This window comes from Sesamum indicum, linkage group LG7 (genome assembly GCF_026168435.1).
Source record: "Sesamum indicum cultivar Baizhima isolate 11 linkage group LG7, ASM2616843v1, whole genome shotgun sequence".
Taxonomy (NCBI): domain Eukaryota; kingdom Viridiplantae; phylum Streptophyta; class Magnoliopsida; order Lamiales; family Pedaliaceae; genus Sesamum; species Sesamum indicum.
The window spans coordinates 2145545-2163263 of NC_142663.1; the positions used below are offsets into that span (position 1 = coordinate 2145545).

The 17719-nt window shown below is 33.2% G+C and overlaps 1 protein-coding gene across 3 annotated transcripts; it reads left to right on the forward strand.

Moving 5' to 3' along the window:
- The first annotated feature begins 646 nt into the window (after positions 1–646).
- On the forward strand, positions 647–16822 carry LOC105165913 (histone deacetylase 19). Of its 3 annotated transcripts, none has more exons than XM_088882862.1 (8): positions 647–828; positions 1387–1960; positions 5602–6042; positions 7709–7939; positions 9927–9997; positions 10087–10144; positions 12579–12668; positions 16273–16822. In XM_088882862.1, the coding sequence occupies exons 2-7, from the start codon at positions 1433–1435 to the stop codon at positions 12642–12644; spliced, it is 1395 nt and encodes a 464-aa protein (XP_088738988.1). In that variant the 5' UTR covers positions 647–828; positions 1387–1432; the 3' UTR covers positions 12645–12668; positions 16273–16822. The 3 variants fall into 3 exon arrangements, with proteins under 3 accessions (XP_088738988.1, XP_011083371.1, XP_011083370.1); XM_011085069.3 differs by lacking the exon at positions 16273–16822 and adding an exon at positions 12736–12918 and having other exon boundaries at positions 648–828; XM_011085068.3 differs by lacking the exon at positions 16273–16822 and having other exon boundaries at positions 648–828; positions 12579–12918.
- Positions 16823–17719: the final 897 nt, after the last annotated feature.

A 17719-nucleotide genomic window follows, 5' to 3' on the forward strand; every position in this document is an offset into this window, starting at 1 on the left:
GATTTTCTGTACATCCTCTACCAAAAATTTCTTTCACTAGATCAAAATTAGACTTGAGAGTGGTCCTATGTCGAAAGTAATTTTCTCAAAAATCCCTTACTCAAAATTACTACCACATGAAATTCATTGAAGAAGTGCCTTGATAATGATAATATTTGATAATATAAAAATACATAAATATTTTGAGTTTTACATAGAATGAATTTAAACAGGCATACCAAGTATATAACTCGTGATAGTTGTTGACAAGGACCTATATGAATTAGCAACTATCATTGGTTTGTGGTGGGTATGGATTAAAATACCAAAAAATATACTTATTTCTTCACCATCCCTTTAAAGTTGTTTTTCATAAATAAATTTTTTATTAATTCATATTTAAAATTATTTTATTTTATTAATTTTCCATTAGTTATTTTTGCCATCTTCTTTTTCTTTCATTTAATTAAATAACTAAAAATACCATCTTCTTTTTCTTTCATTTAATTAAATAACTATAATAAAATTATAAATTATGTAACACCATTAGTATTCGTTGTATTGAATTGTTATGCACATGCACGTTTTGCCTATATATTGAGAAAAAAGGAAAGATAAAGAGGAAAAAGAAAAATATATATCCACGTTAACTAATCCAAATCAGACTCCTCCAAGACTGAGCCTGAAGTCTAGAAGAAATAAGAGAGTTGAGTCATAACAAAGTCCAAAGCCCTTGTTTACGTTGTATACCTCCACTCCGCACCGCAGCCTCTCCGTCGCACTTGAACAGTGTTAAACCTCGATTCCTCCTCTAAGCTACTGGCCCTGATTCCCATCGCCATCTCTCAGGTAAAATTTATCAATTGCTCTCTGTATTTTGCCTGTTGCTTGCTCGCGCATACACCATTACCTTATTTGTCTGTACTAATTTTTGCTACCTATTTTCTTCCTCCGTCTGATGTTCTCCGAATTTTATCGCTACTTTGGGACTGCAATATTTCCCAACGAAATCAAGTTCGCAAATCATGAAAAGAAAGCTTCTTCTCCTACTTCGGGGCGTTTCCCGTGTTTTCTGAAAGAATTATATACTTTGACTTGAACTAATTACTTTTTAGTGAATCCTTGCAGGTTTGCTTATGGTTTGATTTTATTATGATATACGAAAACGAGAAGAGTGTTAGAACCGAGTTCCATTTTTATCTACTTCCGCTATAAGATGTTGGATTTAGCTTTCGCTTTAAAAATGTCAATTGGGTTCCACTCTTGATGTGGGGTTGTCATATTGTTTCTAACTGGAAGTCTTTTCTGTAAATCTTACTATTCGAGAAAGTGCTTATTGCTTGTGCCTTTACCTGCCTAATTGCCTGGTTTGCTCACTAGTTATGCTTTATTCGCTGTTATTTTCAGGTTTCACCTCAGATAAGGATTAAATCATTTCTTCGTTGATTGGTCAATGGAAACGGGTGGAAATTCTTTACCATCTGGTCCTGATGGGGTGAAGAGGAAAGTTAGTTATTTCTATGACCCAGAGGTCGGCAATTACTATTACGGGCAAGGTCATCCAATGAAGCCACACAGGATTCGGATGACACACGCCCTTCTTGCACACTATGGATTGCTGCAGCATATGCACGTCCTTAAGCCCAATCCTGCCAGAGACAAAGATCTCTGCAGATTTCATGCAGATGATTATGTTGCTTTTTTGAGGAGCATCACCCCAGAGACACAGCAGGAACAGCTCAGGCAGCTGAAAAGATTTAATGTTGGTGAAGACTGTCCTGTATTTGATGGTCTCTACTCCTTTTGTCAAACTTATGCTGGTGGCTCTGTTGGTGGGGCAGTGAAGTTAAATCATGGACATTGTGACATAGCAGTAAATTGGGCTGGTGGGTTACATCATGCAAAGAAATGCGAGGCTTCTGGTTTTTGCTATGTGAATGATATAGTGCTGGCTATCTTGGAACTGCTGAAAGTGCATGAGGTTGGTTGCCCTTTCCATAATATCCCTCCTTTTTGTTTTACATTTTTCAGCTTCTATGGATTCTTAAATCCTAGAACAGCATGTAATGAATAAGCTATGTTTGAGTCAAGCTGTTACCGTTCTTTTGATTTGATGGTCAAGCCGGTCTTCAGGGCAATGCTTGAAACTCATTCTAAGCATACCATGTTACTGTGTACTTAGCACGAGCTACTTTTGCAGCCTTAAATGCAAGTTTGACAGTAGTAATTTGTCTTGCTTGATACTCAACAAGAAATGGGAAGTTTCAGTACTGTTGGTTAGCCAATTTATATCATTATAGGTGTTTTCTGCAAACCACCATATATATAAATATACATGTCGATATTGCTTTCTTTCAATTCAAGTTACTTATTTTTCTATAGGATTTTTCTTGAAATTTTATCAAGTGAATTTTTTCTATGCATATTGTTTGTTAAACCATGCCCCTGAAATTCAAAAAATTTGGGGAACAATTATGTGATTTTAGGTGCAAGAGAATGAAAACGCCATCTCTAGTTCTTTGCATTTTAGAAGAGACAGATGAAATTCTTGTTGGCCATTTGGTTAGGAGTGCAGATGAGCTGAGTCGGCTCGACTAAAGCTCTACTTTAGCCTGCTTGACCTCGAGATCTTTGATGAGCCAATCTCGAGCCAACATAGTCCTGTTCAAAAGCTCGCGAGCATTTTTCTATTTTTTTGATATTTTTTTAGTATTTTTATATACCTAACGACACATAATAATATATCAGGTTAATATACAAAATATTTATCATATATTAGAATTGTATTCAAGCAATATCTCATATTTTAATATTATATCATCATAAAAGTATAGTATTTCGATATCTATCTAAAAATAAGCATAATCAATAATTTAGTTTTTTTATTATTTTTGTGTAAATTATTGTTTAATATATATAACACATTTGAATTTTATTGTTATATTTTAATATCAATTTGTGATTTTCTAACAATTCAAAATATTTTAGATATTTATTTGGGAGTATATATTTGTATCAACATTATGTGTAAGTACTTGGATAATTTTTATATGCATTTTTTATATGTTGACTAATTATGTTACCACTAAAACTAGTTTTCGACATATAATAAAAATAATATGAAGCCGTATATTCCTAACATTAGATTAATTTAATGTAAACATTTGCTTTTTAATTTTATAATTAATTATTATTATTATTATTATTATTATTGTTGTTATATACCTTTATGTTATATTAAATAATTGATTTTTTAAATTATCTAATAGTCAAAGAAATCTAGGAATATATTCTTATTAGATGCAAAATTATTTGCGCTTGTCAATCTAACATAATAATAAATATTGTAAAATCATTATTATTTTAATTTCAATTATTAATAAAAAGTATATCTTTTGAACAAGTCGGTTCATTTACACCCCTACATTTGGTGACCATGAGAGAGTCTTTCTATCAAGGTGTCATTGAATCGTAATTGATTAGTTTCAGTTTTTTTTATGAGTAGCAGCTGGTCTTTAACTGAAAGGGCTACACTGCAGTTACCAGTATAGACTGTATAGCGATTAAAGGGTGGTTGTTTTGGTAAAGAAGCTTGGGCATCAATATTAGGTCTTGATACTGCGAGTGTAAACAAACTTATGGTTATGAAGGTGGTGAGTATGCTGGGAAGAAACAAATATAGGCAATGAAGGAGATTTGAGGATATGAGTTAGAAATACGAGTTTTTGATAGAGTATCACATTCATCTGATTCTGAGTAGCACCAAACTCGACCAAGAAAAACAAGAATGATTTTACTTCCTTCTAAATTTTGCCCCATGATATGGGCCAGGGCTCTTATAATACTAGAAAATTGATGCTTGGTTACATCAAAAGAAAGTTTGTACCAAATTGGTGTGATGCTCAACATGTTCTATGCATAAAAATTTTGCCCCAAACTCGACCAAGGAAAGTTTGCACCCAATTTTTATGCATAGAAAACGTTGAGTTATGGAATCATCAACAGCTAATGCACAACATTATCTAGATTCTAGACCTTGGCGGAACTGCAAAAGTTGATTGCTGAAAAGTTGAAATACCCAAATCAACAATTTATAGTATGTATGGTATGGCCCATTTCTCTTGGTGCAAAACCAGACCACTCATCTAACACAAACAACAAGGTGTAGTATAATAATTATTTTGGTCAACTAAAATTCAAGTCACGTATTAACATATCTTCGATCTTTACTTTGCCCTGAATTTCACCAGATTACATTAGTAGGTTGGCTGATATTCCACCAAAATCACAAAGTTATCAGCACCGTGAATCAAACCCAAGCATTCCTGACTTGATCTTTGAAAGAGGATTTGCCAACATATCTGCACGATTTTCTTGAGCTGAAACTGTTCCACTTTGAGTTCATCTAAGCTATATTAACATGAACAGAGACCTAATATGGCTGGTCTTCTAGTTCTTTCTCGAAACCTTTGGTTTTGGTCAAATTTGGTATTTTAACTATTAGCAAGAACGGCAATCATGTTAGAAAAAGACCTAAGATTCTAAAATACTCCTAAGCGAACTGCTTCTCAATATCTCAATCACTGCCTCTCTCTGGATACTGCAAAAACATATTGCAAAGAACTGTGTGACTAACAGCAACCCCCAGCCCCCCAAGAGTGAATACATAAGTTGTGAGTGATCTCCTTTGTCAATTTCACATCCATAATTAGAGTCAGTCCACAGTCGAGCACGAACTACAAAACTGCAGCTTTAGAACTCCAAACCTAGCTTCTAAGGCACCTTGCATATATCTATCAAATAAATCTGGCAGTCCAGGTCTTTTCCCGTGCCAAGCAGATCATCTGGCAGAACAAATTGCATGCAGAATATCAGGATGTGCACAAAGCATAACAACTGCACTAGACTAGCAATGTACTACACATTCCAACTTGAACTTTGTATTGCTAATAGATGCCAGTTTAACTAAGCAGGGATCAATTATTTTTGAGCTAATAGTTTTGCAGACTTAATTGGAATTAGAACCAGCCTGAGAAGATCTTAACAACCAAGAACATACTGCTTAATACTATAACATTTAGATGAGTGTGTAACTCAATAAAAGGAATAATAAAAGCACTTGAAATACTCATAATTTACCATATCTTTTCCGTTGCAGATGCAAAGCATTTGGCCTTTAATGTCACAGCTTTAGGCTATATATGATTTTCAGGCGACCATTAATACATGAGATGAGAACAAGATTTTACTTCTTTTGTAAATACTACTTGTCACCATCCAGCAGCATCAGATAAATATTGATCTGGTTTCTGGCTTTGCGATGGTGACTCTTTTTTAATTTCAGTTTAATTCTTTCATAACATCATGACAAATTCATGTCACAAGAATACATAATATTCAAATGTCTAGGGCATTTCAGTTCTGGTCTTTAGGTGGGGTCATATGGATGCTTGACTTGGATCAGCTCTTTGCTAAATATCTAGAGCTTTCTCCTTTATTGCTTAACCGTCAGGATACTTGTTTTAATTGTTTTCTGTTTAGCGAGAATTAGATAATGTTATTTGTACCACAGTGTTTATGTTGACTTTTTAATTTTGTTACTATTTTATTATCTTTTTGCAGCGTGTTTTATATGTGGACATTGACATTCATCATGGAGATGGTGTAGAGGAAGCATTTTACACCACGGACAGGGTCATGACTGTTTCTTTTCATAAATTTGGAGATTATTTTCCTGGTACAGGTGATATACGTGACATTGGATATGGAAAGGGGAAATATTACTCTCTTAATGTTCCCTTGGATGATGGAATTGATGATGAAAGTTATCAGTCTCTGTTTAAGCCAATAATGGGCAAAGTGATGGAGGTTTTCAGACCTGGTGCTGTAGTATTACAATGTGGTGCAGATTCTCTGTCAGGAGATCGGCTGGGGTGCTTTAATCTCTCCATTAAAGGTCATGCAGAGTGCGTTAAATTTATGAGATCTTTTAATGTGCCACTATTATTGTTGGGTGGAGGTGGTTACACGATACGAAATGTTGCTCGTTGCTGGTGTTATGAGGTAAGCCATTATTCTCAACCATCACTCTGGATCAAGTCATCAGTTTTATGTTTATGATGACTTTGTTCAGAAATCTATCTGCTAAATTTGTTCACAACATATGGAAAATCACTTGTACAAGTTTGAGATGCTTAATGCATCTGTAATAATTAATTATGAAGCTTGGACGTCTCTGGAACTCTGGGACCTGGACATGTGGTCAAAAACCCTGAGACCTAAATCAAATCTGAGTTTCATTCAGATGGTTTACACACTGCGATGCCATAAACCGTTTCTTTATAGTAAGATGAGCCTGTACTCAAGGGCACTGCTTTTGATTGTTTTTCTAGTAATGGTGAAGTTGTAGACACTGCTGATCATAATGCAGCTGGCAGTATTTTTTTCACAGCTGATACTGATTGCTCAACTGTACCGGTCTTTCTAGTTGCTGATCAGTGAAAACTGTAGACCCCTACTTGTTTTGTAGTTCAATCTAGTTTTTATTTCATCAGGGGTAGCTACTGGGGACCAGGTGGTGCTAATGGGGACAGCAAACGCACTAGTCTGAATCAATTCTGGTTACCATTGAAAGAGAGAAACTTTGTTGTATCCTCCCAATTATTATTTTTCTGCCAACTAAATACACAGTTGAAATAATGTTACCTAGAAATGGCTGCTGTCTTGTGGTAATGAAGTAAATTACGTATCTAAGTTTGTTAGAGCATTTGCAATTAACTTTCTCTTTCAAGTATTATATGTTTTATTACGTCGGTTGTCTTACATTCTTTGGTTAATCCATGGAGACCCGTGACTCCAAGCATATAAGCTTTTTGGGATATTGTTTATTTTTCCCTACATCTGTTGAAGCAACTTAAGAGACATGTTATTCTTTGATTTAACAATACTATCCCAGATTCACCATATAGAATAACATTTATTTATCATATATTTCTTTATACCTTTTTTAGAGAACTGTATAAAACAATGTGTCAAAGTTTGTCCTGGATGTTTCTCGATAAATGCTCAGATATGAGCTAAAGGGCCTGTCCAAATCTGGCTCCCAGTTAATCCACTACTGTTGGACAATCCATACTATAGAGGCATGGATTGAAATTTATTCATTTTTTATTTGTTGGATAAGACTTTATTTAATGCATATTTCGGATATATTTAAGTCAATGCAAATTGGCTTTTCTACTTTCACCAGAGACAGACAGTTCTATTTATTACATTCCATGGTATTGCCAGTCCTGTGATGAGTGAACCAGTGCATGTTTTGATCGGTATAATTTGGGGTTTGTGATCTGAGATACTTCTGGTAGGAAAGCGATTTTGTTACATTCCTTTGCAAAGACAGTTCAATACATGGCTTTAAGCGTGTTAGTCTAGTTGGAAGTTGCCATTTGTCAGCATTTTTTGACAGTTTAAAGACGTGCTGATGAAGTGACTTGTAGCCACTGATGTAGTGTGGAATGGCCCACCAACCACCCACCCACCCTACATCTGAAAATGAAAAAAAAAAAAAAAAAGGCATACACAGATAAAGAAATCCTGTCTTATTTTCATGCTAAATGAAAAGATGTGGATATAACTTCATACGTATATGTTTAGAGAGCTGCCCCCTTCCCCCCTTAAGCTATAGTGGTTGTAGTCTTACTGGTGATTAACTGTGCATCTGATGTAACAGACAGGCGTAGCACTTGGGATTGAACTTGATGACAAGATGCCACAACATGAATATTATGAGTACTTCGGCCCGGATTATACTCTGCATGTTGCTCCCAGTAACATGGAAAATAAGAATTCTCGTCATTTGTTGGAAGAAATCAGGTCCAAGCTTCTTGATAATCTTTCAAAGCTTCAACACGCACCCAGTGTCCAGTTCCAGGAGCGACCACCAGATACTGAACTACCAGAGGTTTGTTTTACATTACAAACGTACTTAGGTCACATTTATGTCTTGCCTTGGACCGTTTTTGAGGGAAAAATCTATCTTGGACCTGAATTGGCCAAAATCAACTAAGTGCATGGAAACAATACTACTTACGCTATATATGACTAGGGCTTTGCTGGGCCAGGTAGAGGATAGAGTTTCCTTACCTTGAGATATCCAATACCATATGCATCATTTCATGAGGATAATCTGAATGTCACTTGCTAAGAGTCGTATGTGACTATCTGTCTTTACTGCACCTATCCCTATCCCGAACTGAAAAATGATTTTTCTCGTCAGAGTTCATAAAAAATCAATTACAAAGCTCAGCATTGTTCTTTAAATTATTGGCCATCATGTTAGATTTAGATTTCATTGTCCAGGATGATGGCACTATTTACAGGAAATTTACAGGACTTGAAGACTTTATCTATACTTTGAGAATCATTTTGTATGAGTTTCATGATAAATCCATTTCTGGACCATCAAAACATTTTTCTTCTGGGGCCAAAAAATGAAAGATTTGGTTATGAAATAATAAGTCGCATGATCATATGAAGTAATGACTTATTGGAAATTATAATTCTTTTTTCCTGTTTTCTGGAGCAAAATAAAAAACTATTTTCGTTTATGCTTTCCCCCCCTTATTGCTGAAGCAGCTTTTGTTATTATCTGAAGATTGTAAAAAGAGGCTTTACTTGTTTACTGGGATTAGTTGTTTAAATCTTTCCTTGGGGATATTGGATTCTTAAAATTTTGAAATGTGTGATGCCAAGGAAAGAACTCATTGCATATGGTTCTGTATATGGAATATTTTATGTGGATAAGTGAGCACGAGTTATTCTGGAACTTTTAGTGATTTTGCTTTGCTTCTATTGTATTCTTCTATAACAGTGCTGCTTCTTAGTCTTCTTTTGATCTTGGGCTTCGATGGTTGTAACATGCTTAAGTCAAGGTTCTGTCTATTAATACCTTTATATGTCTTTTGACAAGTTAGCAAAGATATTTTTGTGAATCATGGCTGCTGCTGGATTCAATGACAACACAAATGCATTCCCTGCTTTCTCACTGTTTTGCAGTTTTTTTAATCACTCCCCGTCAAGATTAGAGATTTGACTCACTCAGTTAGCATGATACCTGCGTCAAATAAATGCAAATCTCAGTTTCCTGTTTAAAACACTGCTCTTATCATTTTTATGCTCTCCATTAACATATGACTGTGGAAAGGGCACAAGCACCATGTCAGTTATTCTACCTGCACCTGTAAGATGTAATTTCAAATAATTGACTGATTAATAATACAAAGTTCTTTAATGACTTGGAATTAGAATATCAACTTTTGATTATTTTCTACATATATTGTTGCATTCTCTGAATTACTATTATTAATATTTTTGAAAAGTGAGAGACAAGTTAAATGATGAATCAGAAAGTATATTCAGCTGATAAATAAAAATATAACCTCCTTTACATGGCAATCTAGCAATTTGTGGTCAGTGCTATTACAATGTTCCAACATCCATGTGCAACAGTAGCATGAAAGAAATCTCCTGTTGAGGATATTTCCAACTTTGGGAGGAATCTCACCCGCAGCACAATCTTTAGATATAAATAGTCTGCCTGTTCTGAAGAGGAACTAGAGGTTGTCTCGCTTTTGGATATTTTACCTTTTTCTTTCCCTTTTGGGTTTAGGGTGATCGAAGACATCTTGAAAAGGATTTGGGTGGCACTCTTAAGATTGTGTATTTTAGTTTATAAGAAAATGGATCAATTGGAGTCAAATTAACCTTTAATGGGATTGACCTGCACTTAATAGCAAAAGATGGTAAAATGTAGCAAGAGCATAGGAGAAATTCAGTTAAAAGTCAAAAATTCTATAGTTTGTAAAGTTCACCTGCCTCTGTTTTCTGGATTGTTAAAATTCAAAATGTTCCAATAGCTGAAGCCTATTCTTGACTTCTTCTGTCTGCAGATGGAAGAAGATCATGATGGAGAGGATGAAAGATTTGATCCTGATTCTGATATGGATGTTGATGATGAACGGTACCTTTTTTTATTGAAAAAATAAACAAATTCATGACTGTTATCATGCCAATTCTTGTCTCTAAAGGCATCCAAAATAATCCATACAGCAAGCCTTTGCCGAGCAGAGTGAAGAGTGAATTTCCTGAACCCGAAGCAAAAGACATGGTACTGTTGCTCATCCTTTTTAATTTTCTTAAGAAAATGTTGGACTTCAATTTGCAAGGATTTTGTAGTGATTTCGTTCTTTGCTTTAGCATGCCAGACAGACATCCCCACACCCCCCGATATAACTTTTCCGTGTTCATATTTTCCATACTTCGTTTGATAACTCTCCATCAAGAGGAAGTGCATTCTTTCTTGAATGGTGTTAAGAGAATCATAACTTGCTTATGCTTCAAGCATTGTTCTCTTAACATTCTTATCTGGTTTATGTTTTTGCCTAAACTTCGGTTGGTTCCTAATGAGTTTGTATGGAGGACTCCACAAATAGTTCAAACCAGTTTGCTGAATGGTCCCTATGCCGCAAGACGACATGTGAATGTTAGAAACTAGAGGACGTAATGGGAATTTTAGAAAAAGTTTAAATCAAATAAAAAATAACTGAAAATTCGGGGCAGCAGCACGTACTGCCACCCCCCCATCGCCTCACTTTTGCACACAAGTATTCTTAACACACTATTATCACACACACGCAAACCTACAAAATTGACGAGCAGGTATGGAAGTTTTTTATTTTAATTATTATTAATTAATATAATTATATTATTTGATTAGTGCATTTATTAAAAGTAATTTATACTATCAGATGTAATGTTTAACAAGAATGAAAAATTTATGAGTTTGACTATTTATAAATTAGCAATTAATTAAATAACCCATTTGCTTTAAGATTATTATTAAATTATTGAGTTGTTACATCTAATCGTTACTATAATTAATTTACTCAATTTCAATCTAAATTTTTATATTTTCTTGTAATTTGTGAATGCTATCAGGTGTACACTGAATGATTTCACCTGATGTAATTAGGAACATGATCCGTATGTCATGCATAATGTTGTTTGTTGAGTTTATTTACAGTAGAGGGATGGTGTCATGGTGATACCATCTGATGCATATGAGCGGCTTTCAATTAAGTGCAAATGTAAAAGAAAGGAGGGATTGGATAAAAGTGAAGCTTTGAGATGATAATGGTCTGAGGTGATTAGTCTTGAATTCAGAAGAGGAATGACAAAAAATAATACTAATAATGGGAATGATACCCCAAGAGGATTAAGAAAATCTAAAAACTAACTTTGGAGATACTCCAGTCTAAAATGTATCAAAGGTGCAGGTCATGTTCAGAAGTGATCAGTTTTTTCCTTGATTACCATGGTGTTGATCTAAGAATGACATTCTTTACCAAATGTTTCAAGATGATCTAGTTGGCCTTTCTATAGTTGAAAATCTGTTGGGTGCTTATTCATAGAAAGCTACCTGTTGCACTAACTATTTCATGCTGTCTAATAATGGGTTTAAGCAATTTCCTGCTTGAAAATACTGATTTCGCCTGTCATTTATCACTGCATCCTTGAGTTAACACGGTTGGCCTGAATTATATCCTGGTTCACCACTAACTCCTTCAAGTCTTACTAAGTCTAGATCTCACAGATCTCAGCCTATTTGACCATCCTATTATATGTACCAGCATTATCCTTCCAACTATCGAATGTACAAGAGCCAAAACAGTGCTAAATCTTAGAAGTAGGACGAGTAATATCATCCTCAACATCGTAGTATTTGTATATATGAGATAAGTGGATGGAGAGGTGGATTGGGACTGAAGGCTTTACATGGAGAAATTTTTATTACTGGTAACAAAGTTTGAGTAATTTTTGCACGTATAAACTTCAACAAATTTTAATTTGATAAACAAATAAATATTATAAGTATAATAAAAATTACAGTAAAGCAAAAGAAACTATTGATGTTACTAAGTACTAATTGTTGAAATAATTTGTCATTTAAATAATATTTATAATGTAAGTTTTATTCAAAAAGTGTCTATTAATTATTTTTTAATAATTCTTTTCTTAAAATTAGTGATTAGCAAATTTTAATACATATATAATTGAATTTAATAATATAAGCAAATTAATAATTTGAAAATAATGATTATTAAACTTGTGTGGGAGCAATACATATAATATTACCTAAAATATATATTGTTAAGTCAACTTCACGAATACACATACCGATTCTTGAGGGGGAACAAGGACCCTCCTAGCCCCCCCCAGGATCCATCCATGGACTCAAACCTGGATATAACACATTGTATAATTGTATACCAATTCTTGAGGGGGAACAAGGAACCTCCCTGGATCCATCCATGGACTCAAACCTGGATACAACCACATTTTATAAATGTTGATTGCTCGGATGATATGTAAAACTCCATTTTTCATTTATTGCTCTAAGATATAAAAGAATGATATTTTTTGGGGCAGGTGAAGATTGATAATTGGTTTTAGTTTCCCATGCACAGAAAATAGAGAATCTTGTTCATATGTGTAGGGATTTTTGTGGTTGTTTAATATCATTGTCTCTCTTGTTATTTCAGGATGATATCAGAGAAAACGAGCACAATAGGGAACTGGATCTGAAATGCTCTGAACCCCTTGCCTAAAGATACAGCTCAATGTTCCATATCGTAAGTAAGTCAATACGGTGTAAACATTGAAAATTAAATGCTTACCAGGTAAAAGTTTTAATTTCAGTAATGCGGGAAGCATGCCAGTGATTGGTACATGATTTGCATGGTAAACTCTGTAACCTAGAACCACTTGTAAATTATGCAAATCTTAGCAAGCCTCTTGATGTCAACTGGCGCAAGTGTGCAAAGTTGTGTGTGGTTGAGAAGAAACTTATCAGGAACTTAAGTATACGTTCTACTTTTCTTCCGTGTCTCCATCTTCACAAATTATATTGGACATAAATACCATGCGATATATGTGAATATGAAATAGAAGCAAGTCCTAGAATTGAAAACTTGAAAAGTTTTCATACTGGAGGGGCTGGAAGAATCTAGTTCTTTAAGCCACTGTTTGACTTATTCTCTGTTTGTTTCTCTCTCTACTACGCTCACACAGCTTTGTGTTGAGTGGTTTTTAAGGGCTTACTAGGTTTCTCTTTCTACGCATCTCGCCCCAGCCTTCTTTTTCTTATCAAGGACTTCCCACCTCAGCTTGATGTATATAAATTTTGCTTAGAGAAGCAGAATTAGAGACATGTTAGTAATCCAGTTAAGAAACATGTTGTGACATTCCTTAAACCTCTGCGCTGTGCTGTGCTGATTAAGAAACTACAGCACCTATAGATGTACAGTGCTGGTCTTGCAGATTGCAATTTGTTGTTGTGGTTTCCAAGTCATAATGCTCAACTTAGTTATATGCAGTCTCTTTGGGGGACTAATGTCTCTAAGTTTAATGTGCTGATAGTGCCCCCCATGTCATGGTAGCAAGGACATATCTGACATCAATTGGGAGCAAGTCTTGCGTCTCGGTAGTAAAAGACATCTAACATTAATTGGGAGCATGTCTTAATACGCTACCGCTTCAACACTGCAAAAATAAGTCAAAACAGTTTGTTAGATCTCACCACTTATAACACACCATATTTGAACTTTTTGTGGTTGTCCCACTTCAATGTGTTCGGAATAGTGGCGGCAATGAGTCTACCTCAAACTCGAACTCGAGCTCGAGCTCAAGCTGATTTTTATTTATTTATTTATTTTGTTTATTATTATTATTATTATATTAAATTATGGGAATTACCAATTTTTTACATAAATTTATAAGTAATAAAATAGATTGTATAATGCATACTATATTATTATTATTATTATTATTATTAGATTAAATAATGGAAAATATTAATTTCTTACATAAATTTATAATAAAATAGATTGTATAATGTATACTATATTATAAATATACCAAAATATAGTATGAAATTCTAATTTATTGTTATAAATAAATTTAAACTATTAATCAGTTTAGTAGTAATATAATTAGTAAAATGTATGTAAAAAATAATTATTCTGAACAGTTTAAAGTCATAGAAAAGTATATATTATCTGATAATGCAAGTGAAATACATAAAAATATTTTATAGTTGAGATTAATATATGCAGTAAATTTATATATTTATAAATATTAGTATTACACTGATGTAATTATCATCTTACGTTGTTGAACAAATGGGTTAATCGGACCATCAAAATTCAAATCAGACCTTTAGATATGATCAAACATATAGAAAAATATACTTGATAAAGTTTTAGACGTATTGGAAATGCGGATGTCAAGATATCGTACTCGGAACATAAGAATAAGGACAAAAATGTATAAAATCCTCCTGTGTTTTAGAAAGTATGCAAAAAACACCCTTTTATTTTTAGAATAGGCTAAAAATCCCCTCCTGTTTTGTTTTAGTCAGCGAAAAACCCCCATTCTGTTAGAAACTAACGGAAGGTGGAGGAGACGCGCGTTTGGTAGTCATTTTTTCTGTAGTTCAGGTTCATATTTAATAACAATTTTGACTAAAATACCCCTCTATGGGTCTATATAACATACAAAGAATTTTTTGTCTTATTTTATGTCTTCCTTTTGCCATTGTCACCCTAAAAAAAAAAGTATTAAATTTGTCATATTAAATTTAAATTTAAATTCAAAGAATTTTATATTTGTTAATTGTTAAATCCAAAATTATTTTAATTAATTAAAATATATATTTAATTACAACAATTATCATTATAATTATTCTTAATTAGTTAAAATATTTAATTACTGTAATTATTTAAAATATTCTTAATTAACTAAAATATATTTTAATTAATATAATTAAAATTAATTAAAAAATTAAAAAAAAAAAGAAGAAATAAGATGGCGAAGCATTCGCGGTGCTCCGCGATCGAAAAATTGAAATGCATGCATAGAGTTGACGAAAATCGGTGGAAGGGGGCTCATTCGATTCGCAAGGAGACGAAGCGATTGGTGGTGGTTTGCGATCTGGGTCACTCCGGTGATAGCGAATCGACGGAGAAAAGCTTCGGTTGTCGTGGTGGTAGCCCAGCTTCTATGGTTGACAAAATTTCAAATTGTTTGAGGGAAAATATTCGCCTCATGAAGAGGAGTCGAATGATATGTGTGGCGCCCAATGACTTGTCGTGACGGCGCCGGAATTTAAGAGAGAAGGTGGCGGCGTCGGAGTTTATATATATAACAATAATAATATATTTGTTAATTTTAAATTATTTTTTAAAATTTAACGATTGAAATTAATTGATTAGATCTAACGATCAATATTTGATCAAAGAAGATCCAACAATTATTAAAATAAGAAATAATATGTATTAAGTAAGGGTATAACGGTCATTTTTTAAAAAATTAACACCGTGAGTTGAATTTAACGGAGAAGGGGCGATTGAGTTGAGTTTTACAAAATACAGGAGGGCTTTTAGCCTATTTTCATAACAAGAGGGTAAAACACAGGGGTCATCTTGTCCTAAGAATAATCATTCAAGTCCGTGTGTCGTAAAATCAAGCCATGTGATTTTAAATCAACTTGTCAGATATGATTTAATGGACACAATCTTATAAATATATAAATTTGGTGTGAATCGGATGGTCAAATTTTAAGATATCGTAATTGTTGATTAAATTTTTTGGTCCATTATATATATAATAAAATAATAATTAAAATAATTAAAATTATTCAACCATCACTATTATTATCATTATCATTATTTTTAGATTAATTCACATGAATTACTAAATTTGATATAAATTTATAAATAATAAAATAAATTGTATAATGCACAAGATATATCCTGATATAAATATAAAACTCAAAAATAGGTAAAAAATCATAAGTGAATTACTTGTCAATTTAAAAATGTATAACATAATACAAATATATAAAAGATATAACATAAAATTTCTATATGTCATACTAAATAATGATTTTAATTACAAAAAATATTCTAACTTACTAAATTGTTGATTAAATTTATTTTTGTATAAAGATTAAGTGTATAAATAAAAGTTCTATAATTTATTATTTTTCAAAATAAAATGTATAATATTGATTAATAATTATAATATATGATCAATTTTGATTATAAAATTGCACAAATATTAAATATAAAATTCAATATATAAAAAATTCAAAATAAAAATATATAAAAAAAATAAAAAAAACTAGCGGACTTATGAACAGACACAATTGAGTTTCATTTGCTTTCTTGTATGCAGGGGTGGGCGGAAGGAATAGCATATGTAATATACCACATTCAGATCTGAATTAAGACCCACGAATGGTCCCATATCAGAAAAATAAAAATAACAAAAAAGAAGAAAACCCTGGACCTCAAGATACATTCACAAAAACCTCAAATTGTGCTCGAAGTCGATATCCTCCCGACATCAGATCTAGATGATTACCGCTTTCTCTTGGCCAGTAGACAAGCATCAGAAAACAGCAAGTTACATTCATCCAAGGATAATGGCAGTGGAACAACAGAATACAAACGCCAAGTCACAACTACTAACAAACAAAGTTCCGACCTGCCGGGTTCGAACCGACAACCTAAGGATCTGGACTCAGGTGCTGATTCCTGGTTTTGCCCAATCCTTTACTCTTCCATTTGAGCTAAGGTCGGTCCAAAAAACTCATGCAAAAGTATCTATTTGATTGAATTTTACTACGGAGAATTGAGTTTCATCTGGTTATCGTAACATGCAACTTTTGTAGTGAACATTCAGTGATGCCCCTGTTTATGGTAATTAATCATTATCAACATCATCCACGTTGCAGCATCATTCTTGAACTTAAGCATTATCACAATGTTTGTAACATGGCAGATCTCTTTCAGATGCAATTGTTTTGCTAGAGTAAATGGAGACAAGTCAGAAAATTAAGCGATCCTTACATCGGTTCGCTAATTACTTAGTTGGACTATGATAAAAGATTTAGTATGTGCTAAATTATATCCTTATCTGTAGCACCAAGTACCAACTAAAACCGACGCACAAAATCAAGTACAAATGCCTAATACTAATAATGTATATTATATCCTTTCAGGATCAATTGTTTTGCCACAGTATGAAGACAAGTCAAAAGATTAAGCGATGTTTCCATTCTGTTATGTTCACTAATTTACATAGTTGGACTAGTATAAAAAGAAATTAATTTGTGGTGAGTATGATATCCTTCTTCGTAGTACTAAGTACCAACTACAACGACTGTACACAATCAACATAACTACGTATGCCCAGTACCAATAATGTAAAATGTAAACTTGACTTTTCTGTTCCAAAAAATTATATTTAGAAATTTGACTTTACTACAACACATTACAATATGCATTTACAAATGCTCACATGCAGAATAACTTATAACAACATTTTAATATCCACCGATATCTGCAAATAATAAAAAATATTATGAAATCTATAAACTATATGTTAAAAATGTGCTTTCACATATTTTTCCGATCAAGAAAGGTCAACTCATACACGCTACACCTATAGTTACACATGCATTCATATAATAGATCTAAGTATATGAATATGTACCTCTACAGATAAACTTATATTAACATACAATATCCAATATAAATGCACAAAGGCAGACCGGGACTTAATATAGTATTATGATATTTCAATTTTGGGGTAACGGAGGGAGCTATTTTTATTATAA